General features: G+C 38.4%; 1 protein-coding gene across 18 annotated transcripts in view; it reads left to right on the forward strand.

Moving 5' to 3' along the window:
- SIPA1L1 (signal induced proliferation associated 1 like 1) overlaps window positions 1-19,258 on the forward strand; it is a 410,731-nt gene that overhangs the window by 251,162 nt on the left and 140,311 nt on the right. For 13 of the 18 annotated variants that reach the window (XM_073011118.1, XM_073011126.1, XM_037984201.2 and 10 more), the window contains one exon: window positions 10,738-12,537. The exons of 3 other annotated variants lie outside the window; for them this stretch is intronic. In XM_073011118.1, coding sequence (XP_072867219.1) covers window positions 11,040-12,537 — 1,498 coding nt within the window. In that variant the 5' untranslated portion in view covers window positions 10,738-11,039. Of the gene's footprint in view, window positions 1-9,460; window positions 10,092-10,737; window positions 12,538-19,258 lie in introns of those variants that run through there. 2 more of the 18 variants (XM_007987170.3, XM_073011128.1) reach the window with 2 other exon arrangements.

A 19,258-nucleotide genomic window follows, 5' to 3' on the forward strand; every position in this document is an offset into this window, starting at 1 on the left:
TGGGCCAGGTGCAGTGGTTCATGCCTGTAATCCCAGACTTTGGGAGGCTGAGGCAGGTGGATCACGAGGTCATGAGATCGAGACCAGCCTGGCCAACATGGGGAAACCCCGTCTCTACTAAAAATATAAAAATTAGCCAGGTGTGGTGGCGGGTGCCTGTAGTCCCAGCTATTCGGGTGGCTGAGGCAGAAGAATCACTTGAACCCAGGAGGCAGAGGTTGCAGTGAGCCGAGATCGCAGCATTGCACTCCAGCTTAGGTAACAGAGCGAGACTCTGTCTCAAAAAAAAAAAAAAAGAAAAAAAAAATAATGGCTTGGCAGTTGAGGAGCCACTGAAGGTTCTCAAAGTGACATGACTACCATAGCATTTTTAAAAAGTTAAAGTTAATTATTAATTAATATTTTTTCTCTCACTGTATCCATTTCCACAGGATGTAGAAATTCATGCCTGGGTTGGACTGTAGAGGTGGAACACAGGCTATAAGGGAGCCTTTTTTTCTTTTATAGTATATTTTCAAAGCAGTTTTTCTGCCATAAATTTTGTAACCATTAGCCCAGTATTGAGAGAGAGTGCACTATATAGTGAGCACTTTTATTTTTTTTTTGAAACGGTCTTGCTCTGTCACCCAGGCTAGAGTGCAGTGGTCCAATGGCAGCTAATTCCAGCCTCAAACCCTCTGAGCTCAAGCAGCCCTCCTGAATAGCTGGGACCACACCACCATGCCTGGCTAATTTTTTTTATTTTTTATTTCTCGAAGACGGGGTCTTGCTCTGGCACCCAGGCTGGAATGCAGTGGTGTGATCTTGCCTCACTGCAGCCTCCGCCTCCCGGATTCAAGCAGTTCTCCTGCCTCAGCCTCCCAAGTCGCTCGGATTACAGGCACACGCTACCATGCCTGGCTAATTTTTGTATTTTTAGTAGAGACAGGGGTTTCACCATGTGGGCCAGGCTGGTGTTGAACTCCTGACCTCATGATCTGCCCACCTTGGCCTCCCAAAGTGCTGGAATTACAGGCGTGAGCCACCGCTCCCGGACTGTTTTTTAATTTTTTATTTGTTAGTAGAGACAAGGTCTTGCTTTGTTGTCCATGCTGGTCTCAAACTGAGCTGAAACGATCCTCCCTCCTCGGCCTTCCAAAGTGCTGGGATTACAGTTGTGAGCCACTGAACCTGGCCTGACCATTCCTTTACCTCTCTATGCTCTTTCTTCATTCGTAAAATGGAGATACAGTTAACCCTTGAATAATGCAGAGGTTGTGGCACCAAAACTCCCACCCCGCATGCAGTTGAATATTTGAGTATAACTTTTGATTCCCCCAGGACTTGACTAAGAGCCTACTGTTGACCAGGAGCCTTACTGATAATATGAACAGTGAACGAACACATAGTTTGTATGTTATATGTATTATATAGTGTGTTCTTACAGTAAGTAAGCTAATGAAGAGAAAATGTTATTAAGAAAATCATCAGGAAGATACATTTGCAGTACTTTACTGTATTTGTCAGTATTGTAAATGTACTTCATCTGTCTGACTTGGCAGGCAAGTGCAGCTGCAGACTTCAGTCCATGGTACAGATCAAACTATTGAACTCTTTCTTATAAAATCCTGACTTTGCTTTTTGGGAGCACTTTTAGCATCACTAGTGGCACCTCATATGGGTCCCATGGTGTTATTTGGGGTTAATGTATTTTACTAAGCGTGAAAAATACACCAGAACCACGAGAGGTCACTTTTTACTCTGACATGGAGTTTATCAGAGAGAGGAACTGCTCATCTGGAGAGGATTAGTTTTTAATTGGAGAATTGTAATATTTGAGCTCACCACAATAGCAGCAGGATATGGCTATGAAATTTTTTAGGAGTACAATATGTATTACAATTAATTGTATGCAGTTATGATTGAATATTACATCTTTACATTTGTTTACATTTCTCTCAGCTGCAGACTGCACCATTTATGATCTTTCTGTGCATAAGTTGTGATACATTTTAGCTCCTTAAGTAGATTTATGTATCTTCAATGATAGTAAATGATAAAATAGACTATTATCTACATGTATTTTATGCATTCATGACATTCCTAACTTTTTATTGATTTTTTCTATATATTTCTAGGCTATGTACTTTTTTCAATTTGTCACAATTCTCCAAAATATTTTTTAGTGTATTTACTGAAAAAAAAATCTACAGATAAGTGGCCTTCCCTGTTCAAACCTGTGTTGTTCAAGGATCAACTGTACTCCTGGGGTGCTGGTGAGGACTGAAGGAAAGGAATGAGCATGTGTGAGAAAATGAAATGGGTGAGAGTCCTGCTGTCTTAGATCCCTTGAGGGAGAGAGGTTATGCTCAGAGAGAATGGTACAGTCAGACAGACACAGGAATCGTCTGCATTCTGTATTGAAGGACATGCTAAGGCAATGTGGAGTGATTTTAATTTTTTTCTTTTACGTTCTAGGTTCTTGGGTGGTATTTCAAAATCTGCTAAGGGAAATGTGCTTACTGTTGATATCAATCATGATTAATAATAGTTTGGATATTATGTTCGTCTGTTGTTCTTATGCTCCTTTCTGCTTTTTTCCTGAGCTAAATTTAAATGTGTTTTTTCAAGTGCAGTTTCTTAAATTCTTTTTGAAACATAAATATTCAAATAAGAAAACTGTTATATCCTTAATAAAGCCATTTGTGGTGCTCCTTCCTACTGAGCCCACTCCCGTTTTCTACACACTTATCTTCTTTTTCCAGTTAGATAATAGAGATTTGAGGGTAGAGATGATCCCCCTGTGTCACTGACAGTGACTGTCTCAAATCGCCAATGTTAGCAGCCTGAAAATCTGTCTTAGAGATGCAGATTCTCTGCTGCATTTTTTACAGAGTTCATTGTATGTGGATCAAAGACAATTTTCATGGCTTATCTAACGTAAATCTGACTTCATAGCTTTCCCTTCTGCCCTCAAAGAAGAAAATCAGTACTACCAGATTCTTCTTCCCCAGTATGCGATTCCTTGAGCCATTGATACCATGTAGCACTTGAGTGAAGCTCTCCAGGGTGTTGGTGTGAGTCCACATAGAGACATTCTTCAAATTTAGCCTCAATCCTGCAGAAGAAGGACTGAAAAGGACAGAATATACATATGAAAGTAGATGTTTCCCAGGAAAGGGGAACTAATGATGGCAACCTGTGCTCTGTTTAGGTACCTTCATCTGATGTTCCTAGGTCACTGCAGTCTTGGGAGGGGACAAGATGAAGGCTGCTGGGCACAAGGGAACTTTTATGTCAATATTAAATATAAGGAAAGCATCTGTAAATGAGGAAATATAAGCAATTGTGTTGATCATCTATGTGAAATAATTATTCAAATCCTATAAATACTGCTAATCTTATCATCTTTAGTACTCTCTATACAGCCGCCTTTGATTTCATTTTAATTAGGGGATTTAGCACAAGAACATCTTACAGGACAGACCTGACATCTGTTGGATTGTTACTTTTTTGGTGATTTGAATGGTTGGAGGTTTAACAAAGTATAGTATCTTAGGATTAGTATTTAAACGTGTGGTCATCATACCACATTCCCAGATTGTATTTTATATTTTTAGCAACAGAAAGATGGGTTGTTTTCTCATAAGTTTTGTTTCTGATTATGAAGGTGACACATGTTCATTTCAGAAAATAAAAAATATAGACAAATACAAAAAAAATTACTCATAATCAAAAGACAAACATTGTCAATTATTTCATGAACTTACTTTGCCCTTTTAATCTGTCTGCCTGCCTGTCTATCTAAAACATATCAAAATTTGTAATGTATATTCAGTTTCTTTTTTATCCTGGATTCTGAAATATGGGCCTGCTTGTCCCCAGTTATGTTCAATAGGATGCATGGTATAAAATGTTTGATTTTTTTTTTTTTAAAGTGAGTCCATGGTCAAATCAGTTAAGAAATTTCTTAGTTTAACAAAATTGGTGGTGGTGGTGTTTTCTGTTTTTTAATAAAAATAATGGGAACTCACTATGTTACCCAGGCTGGTCTCAAACTCCTGGGCTTAAGAAACCCTCCCACCTCAGCCTCCCAAAGTATTGGGATTATAGGCGGGAGCCACTGTGACTGCAGGTTTCTTGGAGGCTTTAATAGACCAACATATATCGAGATGTCCTAAGCAAGGTGATATACAGTGTATTACTGCCTTATTTAATTACAGAATGCTTTTTTGTGGGTTATTTGAATTTGAGCATAGTTTGGGAAAATGGACAAGCACTTCGTGTGCTGGTTATTTACTGGTTGTCCCAGGGCATCTATTTCTCACATTCGTCTTTCCCCAGATATATTTGGTAATAAGTTATTTAATACCAGATTTGATTTGATAATCAGTTGTTCAATTTACAGCATTGGGTGAATTAGTTTTTTTAATGTATTTTAAATGTATAGTAGTTGTATTTTATCATACAATTATGATAAAAACACTCATTTACTTCTTTGGTCTCATCTGGTCTCTTGATATCCTGATGGCACGCATGGAAACTCTCAATGCCCGCAATGAGTTAGTGAACTTTTGGTTTGTTTTTCTTTAAAGTATTATTATAACTTCTCACACCTCAAACACTATTTTCTTCTAATAATTCTGTTTCACTTTTACCTTTTTACTTACTGCCTTTTACTCCTTTTGCCCTTCCTACTTTAAGCTCTTCCAACTTAGGTCTTTGGTATTTTATTATGTGCTTATTGCATGAGATTAGTCATATTTAAATATAAGAGATAAACATTGACATGTACTTCTGTACTTCATTTTGCCAGCTGTTGAATCAATTTACTACTTACCAATTATTCCACCATGGGTTGGGTGCACTGACTTACTCCTGTAATCTCAGCACTTTGGTAGGATCCCTTGAACCCAGGAGTTAAAGATCAACCTGGGCAACATAGCAATACCCTATTTCTACAAAAAAATTTAAAAATTAACCAAGCAGACCGGGCGCGGTGGCTCATGCATGTAATTCCAGCACTTTGGGAAGCGGAGGCGGGCGGATCACAAGGTCAGGAGATTGAGACCACGGTCAAACCCTGTCTCTACTAAAAATACAAAAAAATTAGTTGGGCGTGGTGATGGGCGCCTGTAGTCCCAGCTACTTGGGAGGCTGAGGCAGGAGAATGGCGTGAACCTGGGAGGCAGAGCTTGCAGTGAGCCGAAATCGCACCACTGCACTCCAGCCTGGGTGACAGAGTGAGACTCCGTCTCAAAAAAAAAAAAAAAAATTAACCAAGCATGTTGAGGCATGCTTGTAGTCCTAGCTACTCAAGAGGCCAAGGTGGGAGGATCACTTGAGCCTGGGAGTTCAAGACTGCAGTGAGCCGTTATCATACAACTGAACACCAGCCTGGGTGACAGAGCAAGACCCTGTCTCAAATAATAATAATAATAATAATTATATTTATTAATATATATAATATATGTAATATATTATATAAAAATTTGTATATTAATATATAATAAATATATTAAATAAAATTTAATATATATTAATATATAATATAATAATAGTAGTTATTATTATTCCACCATGTAACTTGTTCCAGCATTCTTTATTCTGTCATTCTTCTTCTGCCCTCACTTTCTGCCAGACTTTTGTGTTCTTTCCTTCACCTTCAGCTGTACAAACTATATTCAAGCTTAACAAAACCTTTAACGTGTAACCTTCTGAACTTTTTTAGTTAGGAGGGTGAGTGGGAAGAAAATGTGGTTTTCCCTTTTGATCCTTCCTCTATCCAAACAGACACATTTTAAGTTGTTTTCTTATCTCTATATTTAAATATGGCTTTATCATGTTACATGTTTTGTATCTATAACTTTTGTATTCACTTTGTTAATTTTACCACAAGTTTTTTTGACTCTACTTTGTTTCCATCAGTGTTGTCTCCTTCAGAGAGTGAACATTAGGAGAGCAGGAACTAGATTTATCAACTGTTTTTCTCAACTCTTCCTGCTTTTTGTTGAAGGGAGAATACGGAAATGAAACGAGGTAGAAATTCCATTCTAAAAAGTTGCGTGCTAATTCATAAATCTTAAATTATCCATGGCTTGCACTAAGATGTGTTTCAGGCTAACTTGAAAGAGGGAGCCATCCCTTCTGTCTGAGATGCGACTTTTATGTAATGTGAGTGGAATTCAGCAAAGCCAAGGAGAGATGTAAAGAAAATAGTTTGCTTTATTTGATTGTCTTAGCTCACCTAATATTCAAGTACGGTGAAGTTATATTTCTGTTTTTAAATAGTGTTCTATTACATTCTGAAGTAAGAATATTTATAGGCATTCTAAGTCTGTGTGCACAACTTCAAAAACTATTTCTTTTTTTTTTTTTTTTTTTTAAAGAGCCTGGGTATTACCATGTTACCTAGGCTGGTCTCAAATTCCTGGGCTCAAGCCATCCGCCTGCCTTGGCCTTCTAAAATGCTGGGATTACAGGCACAAACCACTGTGCTGGGCCTGGACATTTTCATAAATACTTCTGTAGGGTATATCTCTGGATTATTGGGGCATTTGAATAGTTATTCATCAGCACAGTTCCTTCTATTGCCCTGAAACATTGAGAACTGGTGTTGTATTTTAGGCTATACCAATTAAAGAATCTGAGAAGATCTCATTTTGGAATGTGGAAGTATGTGATGAGGAACGCTACATCTTTCTGGTGACACTACCATATTGCACTGTAATTCTTTCACAACAGGAACTGTAGTGTTCCGCCAACCCCACCCCCTTCCCACATCTTCTTGTGTAACCTTTAAACTGCTCTTTATGCCCTTGGCATGATGTTGTTTCTTTCATTCTATTCCTTGAATTACTGTGCTCCCTTCCTTACCACTTAATCACTTCTTGAAAAAAAATTTTTTTTCATCATTGTGCTTGTTGATTAATTCATTGTAAAATAGGTAAATAAAGAAGATATCAAATGAGCATCTACCTCTATTTTATCTGGAGTTTACTGGAGAAGATCACGACCAGAGATTTGGAGGTAACAGCATAGAGATGATATTTAAAGCTGCAGGCACCTACAGTATCACCAGAGAGAGTACTGGTTGCCATGCAGATTTCCAGCAGGTAACTTAATTATTCTGCCTTTGTTCAGCTGCACAGACAAATGTGATCCAACCCAGTCAACACTCTGCTTTCCACAGTGATATTATTACTCCAGTGGACCCATGCTTCTGTCTCATCCTAATACACTTAGTGCTCACATGCATCCTGATAAAAATGCCCTTTATACCCCCTTCCAGAAATATGAAAAATGGTAAGAGAAGTAAACCATAGACACCACCCTGCAATCACTAGCTTTTCAATGGACCCCAACTGAAGACTGAGTAGTGGGCAAAAAGAGGCAAGAGAAAATGAAGAAGCACATGGTTATCGCAGAGGTCCAGAAAAGAGAGGTTCAGGGTGGAGGATGGGTTTGGGAGTGCAGATGCTTCACAGAGCCAGAATGACAAGGGCTTTTTAGCAATCAAGAGGTCCCATGAGAGGTTCCACTTTCAGCATTCTCAGGGACTTCATGTTCTAAATGACTGACCTACTGTGGTACAACTAGTCCCACCAGGAGATAGTTCCTGTTATTAAAGAGCTTACAATCAAAATGGAAAGTGTATAGGAAGGAGGCATGACCCATGCATCCCCGTCATCTTCTTGCTTCTCTGTGTCTCCCCGCTACGCCTGGAGCTTTCCTTGAAGGAGAGACTGTTGGATGTATGTTCCATGCTCAGAAGACACTACAGAAACAGGGGGTGATTTAGAAGACAGGAGGAAGCATTTCTTCTGGAAGAATGGTGGGTTAGGTTGTGAGAGATGTTGAGTGATGAAACTAGTTGAATTGAACTCATTAAACTAAACTATGGGCCCTCTAGATAGAATTAGTGTTCTAGCTACATGGATCTACCATAGACTTAAATAGTATCTAGAGCTGTAAAATTAAACATGTAATAAGAAAAAATTTTATATAGCCTGCTCTTTCAACAGATGGAGGTGACATGCTGTGAATTCGTATTGCTCTTCTGTTTAATTCTATTGCTTTTTACCATATTGGTACTTAAGTTTGCTGATATTTAAGAGAGTTGCTAATCATTGTCAACATAGGTTTGCTGTTTTCGCCTACCCTGAGGAATAGGTGTTAAGGTATTATTGATCTTTCATCATATGATACACATCGATGGACAGCATAATTTTTGACTGGCAGTTTAATAAGTGCAAAGCATGTATATTTCCATATATACTAGTCAGTGCCCAAAGTTTATATTGTACCCCAAAGGGGTTTGATGCCATAAATAAGAATGAGAAAAGGGAGAGAGGGAGGGAGATGGAAAATGAGAGGGAGAAAAAAATACAAAGAAAGGAAGGTCCTTATGACTGAAAAAAAATCTGTTATTTAACATAATTGCCCATCTCGAACCTCATCAGTTTTTACAGGCCATTAAAACGTGGCTTCTTTCTCTCCCATGTGCTCGTCTATATTTTGAAATGAAGAGAAAACATTGAGTCGTCGTTATATAATGTAATGGGAGTCTTGAAATGTCTTTTGAATTGTTAAGAAATTTTTATATTTAAAAATAAGATTTTATAAACTCATTAAAAATATTGGAAGTATATGAGATGGTTTGGAAGAGAAATACTGATGGTGGAGACTGAGCATTTCCAAGTCAGTTTTATTTCTTGTATTTTACTGCCAGCTTTTAGTTTCCTCCTATAATGGAAAATACTTCACATCTACTAAGAAAGACAGTTCTGCAGTAAAGTATTTTCTAAGGCAAATGAAATGTGGCAAGAGTTTTTATCGTGGTGGGATTGGTGTGTTGTCCTTTTAGAGAATGAATGTTTTGGGAATGAAAGATGATTTATTTGGATTTCTGTGAGGTTGTGAGAAATGTTGAAAGCATCTAATTTTTATAAGAATCTACTTAGAATTATTATTTATGCCATATAGAGTATTCATTGAAATAATCAGCTTTTTGGAAGATGAACAGGTGTTTACATTTTGGTTCAGTTGATCCATTTTCCTTCCATTTTATGAGAATCACTTCTTAAACCTTTGCCGTGGCCATACATGCTGTCCTTTGATATCCTCAGAAGCAACAGTTAGCATGTTTTGTCACTTGAAGGGTTATCATTGAAAGAGGAACATGTAAAGTTCTGGAATGTAAAGGGAATAATAGCAGTCTGACAGTAGAAGTATCTAGAAAGCTCAAAAGCCAGGTTTAATTAGGTAGCAGTGCAAAACTATTATCCCTTTTACAAAAGACGGTGAAGAGGAGTGCTAGTGAAAACAATTGGCATTTATCTGAATGGCTCCACAGACCCAGCCAGCACAAGTCCAGCCAGAGCTTGCCTGGCCCTGCATTTTGCAGGCAGCATGCTTTTTTTTTTTTTGAAACACCCCTACGTGTTCCAGCCTTTAAATAGCAGTGAGTCTTCTAAAATGATGCTGTGTGCTGCAAGAGAAATGAAAGCGCCTGCCTTGGAGGCAGGAAGCCGACTAGGGAGATGCTTAATTATCGTGGAAGTAAGTGCTTGTTACCATTGAGTGGAGAGTGCAGCAAGTGCGGGTCGTCCTCGGGTGTCAGAGCCGTGATTTGTAGACAATGCCGCCCTGTCAGCTCAGTGCTGGTTCAGCAGCATCTTTCCAAACATGTATTTGGCAAGAATTTAAAGGCCACCTCTTGTGTAATTTGTGGAGTCTTGGAAAAGGAGCCTCTGCCTTTCTTTTGAGAATGTACGCAACCATGCAGAATTTTGTACTCAGAATCTGTGTCTCCTGCCTCCTGTCTGACGTGCTCATGAGGAAGTTCATTTCCATGCCCGTCACCTGGAAGGATGCTAACAGTTCTCTGTAATCTGTTGGGGATGTGGAGAGGGCCACCCAGAGCTATGTTTTGTTTCTGCCGTCTTCATAAATTAGCACTGATGGGGTGGATAGGTTGTACTGCATAAGGAAATGCAGGCATTTTGTTCATTAGTGAGATACTTCTAGCTTTTAAGAGTACAAGAAACTAAGGAGAGCTTGGGAAGAGGTGGTGGTGAATGCTGGATTCATTCTGCAATATCCTCGTCTCGGTAAGTAATAAAGTAGAGGAAAATACAGAAGAGTGCTAATGGATATAATGGCTCCGGGAAAACCCTTTTTATTTATTTATTTTTTTTCTGCTGTATTTGTTTTTGCCAACTATGTTAAGCCTTTGTAAGGAAACAAAAAACATGTATTAATTTTGGAATAGAGGAGTTAAAAAGTGATTGTTGCAGCATATTCAGTAAAGTCATTTTTCAGTTTTTACTTTTGTCAAAAAACTGTGTTGCTCTAATTATCTTATTCACTTGGTTACATCTCAAACTTCTGGTTATCACAGTAGCTCATGATGTTTTACATTTTTAGAGGTCATTGGAGCAAAAGTCTGTACTTTGGGTAGGAGCCATGATATCCAGGACAAGATGTACCCCTCCCCCTACCCCCCATTTTATGAAACAGTTCAATTAAGATGAAGTCTTAATGGTCTTTTTTTTTAGAATATAAATTATGATTTTATCAAATGAATTTTACTTTCTTCCTTTCTTTCAAACCTGCTTTACTAAAAATATGGATTTTGGAACTGTGAATCCCAATCCATTATTGAGTCTTTTATTTTCATGTATCTGGTTTTGACAATTGCATGTTTCTTTTTAGATGTATTTATCTGCTAATTCAAATTATCCTTTTCTGTTTTAGAGAAAGCATGGGATTATGGCAACCACAGAGTCTCAATAATACAAGTTCCATTCAGTTTTTTCTGAAAGAAAGCCCTCTGTTAAAGTGAAGCAAAGAAACTGTTGTGGATTATAACGTTTAGGAGTTCCAAATTTTCATTGCTTTACAAAGAAAGCATCATTTAATCTTTTAAATGAAAAAGATTAAGATCTCATGCAACTGTTGTATTTTCTGGAAGCCATTCTCCAAAAGGGAAGTGCACATTTAAGACACAGATATGATGGTCCTTGCTGCAGGGATTTAAGTCTACTTGCTTTTACATCATGACCAGCTTGAAACGGTCACAGACAGAAAGGCCCCTTGCCACTGACAGGGCCTCTGTTGTTGGCACAGACGGCACCCCCAAAGTCCACACTGATGATTTCTACATGCGGCGCTTCCGGTCCCAAAATGGCAGCTTAGGATCATCAGTTATGGCTCCTGTAGGACCCCCCCGAAGTGAAGGTTCTCACCATATAACCTCAACCCCCGGAGTCCCAAAGATGGGGGTAAGAGCAAGGATTGCAGATTGGCCCCCAAGAAAGGAAAACATAAAAGAATCTAGCCGTTCAAGCCAGGAAATAGAAACCTCAAGTTGCCTTGATAGCCTGTCCTCCAAAAGCAGTCCTGTGAGTCAGGGAAGTTCTGTTAGCCTCAATTCCAATGACTCAGCCATGCTGAAAAGCATACAGAACACGCTGAAAAACAAGACAAGACCGTCGGAGAACATGGACTCCAGATTTCTCATGCCTGAAGCCTACCCCAGCTCCCCCAGAAAAGCTCTTCGCAGAATACGGCAGCGAAGCAACAGTGATATCACCATAAGTGAACTTGATGTGGATAGCTTTGATGAATGTATCTCACCTACATACAAGACTGGACCATCACTGCACAGGGAATATGGTAGCACATCTTCAATTGATAAACAGGGAACGTCTGGAGAAAGCTTTTTTGATTTGTTAAAGGGCTACAAAGATGACAAATCTGATAGAGGTCCAACTCCAACCAAGCTCAGTGACTTTCTCATTACTGGTGGTAGCAAGGGTTCTGGTTTCTCTTTGGATGTTATAGACGGGCCTATCTCACAGAGAGAGAACCTCAGGCTTTTTAAGGAAAGGGAAAAACCACTCAAGCGACGTTCAAAATCTGAAACTGGAGACTCATCTATTTTTCGTAAATTGCGCAATGCCAAAGGTGAAGAACTTGGGAAGTCATCAGATCTTGAAGATAACCGATCAGAAGACTCTGTCAGGCCCTGGACGTGTCCAAAGTGCTTTGCCCACTATGATGTCCAGAGTATATTATTTGATTTGAATGAGGCAATTATGAACAGGCACAATGTTATTAAGAGGAGAAACACCACCACTGGAGCTTCCGCAGCTGCCGTGGCATCCTTGGTCTCTGGACCTCTGTCTCATTCAGCCAGTTTTAGCTCCCCAATGGGCAGCACAGAGGACCTGAATTCCAAAGGAAGCCTCAGCATGGACCAGGGAGATGATAAAAGCAATGAGCTTGTAATGAGCTGTCCATATTTTCGGAATGAGATAGGTGGAGAAGGGGAGAGGAAAATCAGCCTTTCAAAATCAAATTCTGGCTCCTTTAGTGGATGTGAAAGTGCCTCCTTTGAGTCTACCCTTAGTTCCCATTGCACAAATGCAGGAGTGGCAGTACTTGAAGTGCCCAAGGAGAACTTGGTGTTGCACCTAGATAGAGTGAAAAGATACATCGTGGAACACGTAGATCTGGGTGCATACTATTATAGAAAATTTTTCTACCAGAAGGGTAAGTAGAAATCCTTTATTTCTTACATTTTCTTTTGCCGTACTTTCTGAAGAAAAGTATTGTATATTAAGATATTTATTAGCAATGTGGCATAAGATTTGCATGTCTTTGTTATCTTTCTTGATGGTAAAATAGCTCGATAGCCATTTGCTCAATTTATTTCTTCTTGCATTTTTTGAGTTACTTTCCCCTTTCAGATATACAAATGTCTTGTATATTAAATAGTACTTTTACAAATAAAAAGCCCCTTTGACTTAGTGGTTGAAATTTTGGTCTTTGTTATATAGTAGATTTGCTGTGTCACCTTTAGGGATAAATGTACCAAGTTGAAAATATTTAAAATATAGCTATTTTTTAAGGATTGCAAAAACAGTTTTAATGCTACTTTCGTTTTTTAACACTTTCGCAGTAAGTACAGGAACCATGTCTTTGCTGCTTCGATGTTGTCATCAGTAGGCGGGAATTATAACATATTCCTGTCCATTTACAGGAAATATTGTGAAAACAAATTACATTATTTGACAGAAGTCACAGAGCCAATAGATCTCAGTGCCAAGAATCAAATCTAGGTCTTTGAGTAGAAAAGGCACTGAAGAGAGAAGTACCTTTGACATAAGAGCCACTTCCTTTCTAATCTTTTCTTTGAGTGGGAGAGTAAAAAAAGAAAAAGAAAAAGAAATTTATATATATAGTTGAGATTACACTTTATATACAGTTTTATCTCATACTTTTAAGAAAGACCATTGTGATTTACTGAAAAGTAAGTAGTGTAAGTGAACTCTTACAAGCTTTTTGAGCAGCATTAATTAAGGAATGAGTTTAAGTTATCCAGAGAGACAAATGAGGAAACAGGATGACCATCCACGAAGGACGTACCTCTGTGTTCCATTAGCTAGATCAGTCATCTCTGCAGCCAAGTGAAGAGGCTTGTGGCGAGAGGCTCCTAGTCTGCAAACTACTCCCGCAGTGTTTTGATTTCCACTGTTTTGAGGTTTTGAATGGTATTTAAATTTATTCTTCTGAGTGAAGTTTAGTTTCAAATCTAGTACTCATAGCTTTATAACAATTGCTTTAGAATAAAACATATCTTAATGTTACATGATAGATCCCATTCCAGAAGGCTTTATTGACGGAAAAAAATCTTGTCTCGTGACTAAATTCCTACATATCTATGGTGTGGGTCTTGGAATCAATATTGTTTTGCATACCCCGATGTCATTTTTAAACATTTATCTTCTCAGAATAATTTTCTGAAGTTTATAGTTTAGAAATTACATCTGTCTTACACTATCGTTTAAGGTCCAAGGTTTCTCATTCTTGCCAACTTGGCATTTGGGGGTGAGATGATTCTTTGTTGGGGTGGGGTGGAGACAGGGGCTGTCCTGTGCATTGTAGGATGTAGGATGCCTAGCAGCATCCCTGGTTTCCACACTATCAATGCCAGTAGGTTTTCCTCCTCCCTCTAGTTGTGACAGCCTAAAATGTCTTCAGGCATTGCCAAATGTCTCTTAGGAGGTAAACTAATCCCTAGCTGAGAACCCCTGCTTTACTGTACCTGCGCAAATTTTCTGCAGGTGTTTCTGAGCTGTCGATAGGTGGAGGCAAAATGGCCTCCACCCAAAACTGACACTGAAACATATTAGTTATAATCTAATTTATGTAGTTATGGGTACTTTTTTCCTATTAGGCACTATAATAACATTATTATAATAATGAACATTTTGGGTACTTATTGTGTACCAGGCACTATACTAGGCATTTGCTATGCCACATTTTCTCATTTCAATCTCTTAACACCCAGGAGGGTAGGTACTGTTGTTAACCTTGTTTTCCAGTTGACAAAACTGAGGCTTAAGTGATAGGCTCTCATGGAGCTAGTAAATGTTGGAGCCAGGCTGTCTGAACAGTCATGTTCTTAATCACTGTTCTCTGATCTCTGCTAGGTTAAAGAGATGGAGAATCTTAAAGTATGTTATCTTTCAAAAGTCTGCAATAAAAATGTGAATGCTTACATTCCAGGTTAATCCTGTTTGTTCATAATAACCTCATAAATCTAATAGTCACTAATCCAGTAGTTACTAATTTGAAGCATGGAAAATACCCTCTTACCCAGCATAATTGGAACTAGTGAATTGAAAATATCAACTCAAGCAGGGAATTTTTAAAAAGTATACATTTAAGCTGTTTTATTGTCATTAAAACATGTAAGAATATGTTTGCCAAACTCTTGTGAGGCCAAAGGCTTTTCTCTGACAATGATTCTACTCTTTTAAATTCTTCATTGTGTTAATAGGCTAAACCATAAGAATAAAAACATAGAGACTAACAACACAATCTGAGTACAAAATCTTAGATTTCATAACTTTTTTCTCATTTTATCGTAGCTGTCCTGCCCACATTTAATCCAACAGCTTTCTTTTTAATGACTTGCCTTTATTAAGTCTGTAGTAAAGCCTTAGTTTTTAGTAGGAACAATGTTTATCTTCTGTACTCATATTTCATCAGCTTTCATAATTAAATTTCAGAATTAAAATAGCAAGTCAAATGGTATAAACAGCCCGCTCTTTGTCAGCATGAGGTCCAGCTGGTGGGAGCAGAAAGTATGTATGGCACTAGGGATCACCCACTAGACTGCTGGTGCCACTGGGTATTCATCAGCATGGTTTGCAGGGGAATGATGAGCAGTGGTTAATCCAGGAAGTTGTCCAATGGAAGTCAGTTACACAGAGTGCCTACTGTAAGAACTTTTCTTGGGCCACACAACTTAGAATTTTCAAGTCAGACAGGCAATTTGTTACAATATGATAATATACCACTAGTAATGGCTCTGGATAACAAAATTTGGAGCAGAAATTAAGCTCTGTAAAGTATAAACTGTACATTTAAAAAATTGTTATTTATACTTTTATATAGTATAAAACATATCTAAACAAACAACTCTGTCTTATAATAGACAACTTTGATTCACTGAAATTAGCAGACTAACTCATTTTTCCTAATCAGAACCTTAAAGCAAGTCTTCTTGTTGAAGGAGTACATCAGTGTCAGATGTAATTTATCCTCTAGCACCAGGGTGTGGCCCTGCTGAGCTGGCTGTCACTCAGCCTCTTATCAGGTAGTTTCCATTTGGCTGCCTAATGCATTCCTGACTTCACTGTGGCTAAGTCTCAGGCAGGGGCGGGAGTGGAGTGGGAGTACTTTACTAAAGTATGCTATACAGCTGATATTATATGTAAAAATTAATCATATTTGGCTGATGAAGCTATAATCACTTTTTATTATTGTTTTTATAAACATTATTTTACAAATTTAGACTTCAGAGGATATTTTACTCCAACATATAAGCCAGGTCGATTGCTGGAAAGATGCTGGATCAATAGAGGAATCCCATTGTTTGTACTTAGTAAAATAAGCAACATGCCATCGATGCTTTTCTTTCCAGTCCTTTCTCATGCCCACTTCTCTTTGCCATTTTGCTAGTGAGTGTATGTTTATATTGAGACCCAAGATTAAATGACGGTAATAATATAGCTAACATTCATTGCATTACTTCTTTGTACTTTATTTAGAGTTCCTCACTTAATGCCCATTGGACCCCAAGGGGAATGTGTCCTGGTGATAGAAGTCCAAGTGATACAGCCACATCCTCCTTAGGGAGGCACAGACTAGGCAGTAGGGCTGCATTCAGGTTAACCTGAATTACTTATCTTCCTTTGAGTGTGTGTATGTTTTCTGTTTTTATTTATTTTTATTTATTTACTTATTTTATTGTTATTTTTTGAGACAGAGTCTCGCTCTGTCACCTAGGCTGGAGTGCAGTGGCATGATCTCGGCTCACTGCAATCTTTGCCTCCTGGATTCAAGCGATTCTCATGCCTCAGCCTCCCAAGTAGATGGGATTACAGGTGTGCTGCACTGTGCCCAGCTAATTTTTGTTTTTTTAGTAGAGATGGGGTTTCACCATGTTGGCCAGGCTGGTCTCGAACTCCTGGCCTTAAGTGATCTGCCTGCCTTGGCCTCCCAAAGTGCTGGGATTGCAAGCATGAGCCACCGCACCCAGCCTTGTGTTTTTATTTAGATAGTCACCATGATCAGAGTACTAAGGAAATTTATAAGTGGAAAATACTAAGTTATAGAATAATTATAATGTTGCCTATATCCTGCATAGCTTGTTGGAGGAGGACACCTTTTCCAAGCCATTACTTACCTTGGTTTCTGTGGCCCCACAAGACTTCTTCAATTTTGCACTGAGTGTATAATTGTCTATGAAATATGTTCTCCTTGAATCCTATACAGAGGAATGCATTAATGAAGACAGAGGAGCCCATGGGCTCTTGGCAGTGGCATTTGTTCCTCCACTGATCAACAGTGTTGATAGGCTTATCTGCATGGTAGCTGGAGTGTTAGTTTCAAACTCAAGTTTCTGAAGATGCTGTGATAGGGAAGGGCCTCCCTCTACTGCACACTGCCCAGGAGAAATACAGTATCTGGTCTGAAGCGCATCTGAGAATATTTTCCCATTCCTTAAAAGAGGGGAAACTAATGCTTATACACCTAAATATTCTTTGGATAACTGTAAGCCACCAGATTTGATTGTTCTTACTGTTCACCTTCCTCCTCCTCCTCCATTCCAAAACACATATAAATCAGGTTGAACAGTAATTGAGGAGACAAGTACATTTCAGTTGCTGTTTTCTATCTTTACCTCTCACTCTCTTGTCATCAGCCATCTTTAACATAGTTTCTTTAGAATACCACACTTAACTTGATTCGTACTAAAGTTACAGCTTTAGCACTCTCATATACTCTCAATTTTGCTATCAAGAGCTGTTCTTCAAGTTCCAGTCTGTCAAATAAGCATCATTAAATAGCTGTTATAAATTTTAGTGGATATTTTTTAGTGCATAGAGAACATCAGGGAATATGATTAACTAAGTATATTTCTAAAAATGTGTGCTTATTTTGTTTATTCAGGTTTTTTTGCTTTTTAAAAAATCCTTCTGCTGTGTAAATATTAGGCTTGAGAAAAGTACCATGGAACGCTTTACAATTCAGTATTCTTTAAGCATAATTATTCTACATCTAGTTTTTTGATGTGGACAGTTTTAGATTTTGGATAAATGATAGACTCCAAGGTCAATAAGTCTGCTCTCCTGAACCATGTTGTGTTCTACGCTGTTGAATTTAGCAGTTATTTTCTGCCAAAATGAATTGAATGGTGAAAGTTTTTATGCATATATAATAAATTGTTTTAATGCTCTTGCCTTTCATTTTTTATTAAGGTATTTTTCAATGTAGTTTCATTTTTATACACTTTATATATAATCTATGTAATTAATTTGAAGGTAACTCTCTATGTATTCCCTCACAGGGAGATTTGAGGCACTAAATGCCTTCCTGAGAAGCTAAGCTAGGAGTGTGTTTTGCTGCTGTCCTTTTATCTGCTCAGGGCTTCCAGTAGCAAGGAAGCTAGTAGGTATCGTGGTTTTGTGTGTTTGCTCCTTGGAAAGCAGAGGTCCTCTCTTTTCTTTACTGTGATCTCGAAGTCCCAGTGTGGCTCAGCTGCACCCTGATCTGGAAGGCTTTCACAGTGCCTGAGCCTCTCAAGTCAGAGGTTTGTGGAAGCTGCTTAAAAGGGCGTGGGCTTCAACTGCTCCTACATGTGTTTTATTTTAAAATCAAGATAGACCATCAAAGACCACACTAGTTCAAACACTTGACTTTATTAAAGGTCATCTTTTTAAGAGCCAGTCATATAAAAACAGAGTTTGTTTTGCAGTAAAGCTGGTGATGAAGACGTTTTCATTATGTCATTCATCAGCCCCTTTAGAAAGTTCTTGTGAAAAATTTATTTTAGAATTTGATGCCAGAAGTTGAAACCGGTAGCTACCAAATGCCTGCCTTTCTGATGATAGGTATTTTGTGTGTGTGTTTTGTTTCACTTATCTCTTGTTTTACTTCAGCTCCCAGAACCAAATTTGATGCTCAACTATACAATTTTGATTATTAACACATCTGCTTCCACTTTCATCTTTTATTTTCCTATTCTGTTTCATTAGCATGATTTATATATATATCCTGTGTCATTAATGACCTCAATTCTTTTTGGAAAAAGATGATTAGTATACATTTATATCCAAATAAAATACCTCTGTCCCCAGGCTTTCTCCTTAGTTCCAGCTGCATTTCTCACCAGCTGTTAATCTGCCTCTACCCAGATGGCTATCTCATTGGCTTCTGTAACCCACGTGCAGAGAGATTTGGAGTTCACCATTTTTCTCTCCCCTCATCATCGCTCTCCTTCTGTAATTAAAGCTTCTTTGATGCCTCCTTCATCTTCATTGTGTTCAACCTACAATCTCTAGTCTACCCTCAAATTGCAGATAACTTCTGTTCCTCATGTCACCTTCCCAATTCTTTATGTAACTTCAGGGCCTCATGCCTGTTACCCAAATTCTAGGTTTCTTAGTCCCTTTATAGTCTACCCTACTCAAACTCTAACCTCTTGTCTTTGCCAGATAGCCCTTTATTTAATAATGTAATAAACATCTGGGTCATCTGAAAGGCAGATGCTGAGACAGTACAGGACTGCAAGTGGTTAGGGGCTTGGATGAGAGTAACTTAGGTCTGTGAAAGATAATTTTGCAGAGAAAGCTTTCAGTTCCTCAAAGGAAAGAGGAGACAAAGGAAGATTAGGCAGGGAGAGCCTCAGACCATGATG

Source organism: Chlorocebus sabaeus, chromosome 24 (assembly GCF_047675955.1).
Source record: "Chlorocebus sabaeus isolate Y175 chromosome 24, mChlSab1.0.hap1, whole genome shotgun sequence".
NCBI lineage: Eukaryota > Metazoa > Chordata > Mammalia > Primates > Cercopithecidae > Chlorocebus > Chlorocebus sabaeus.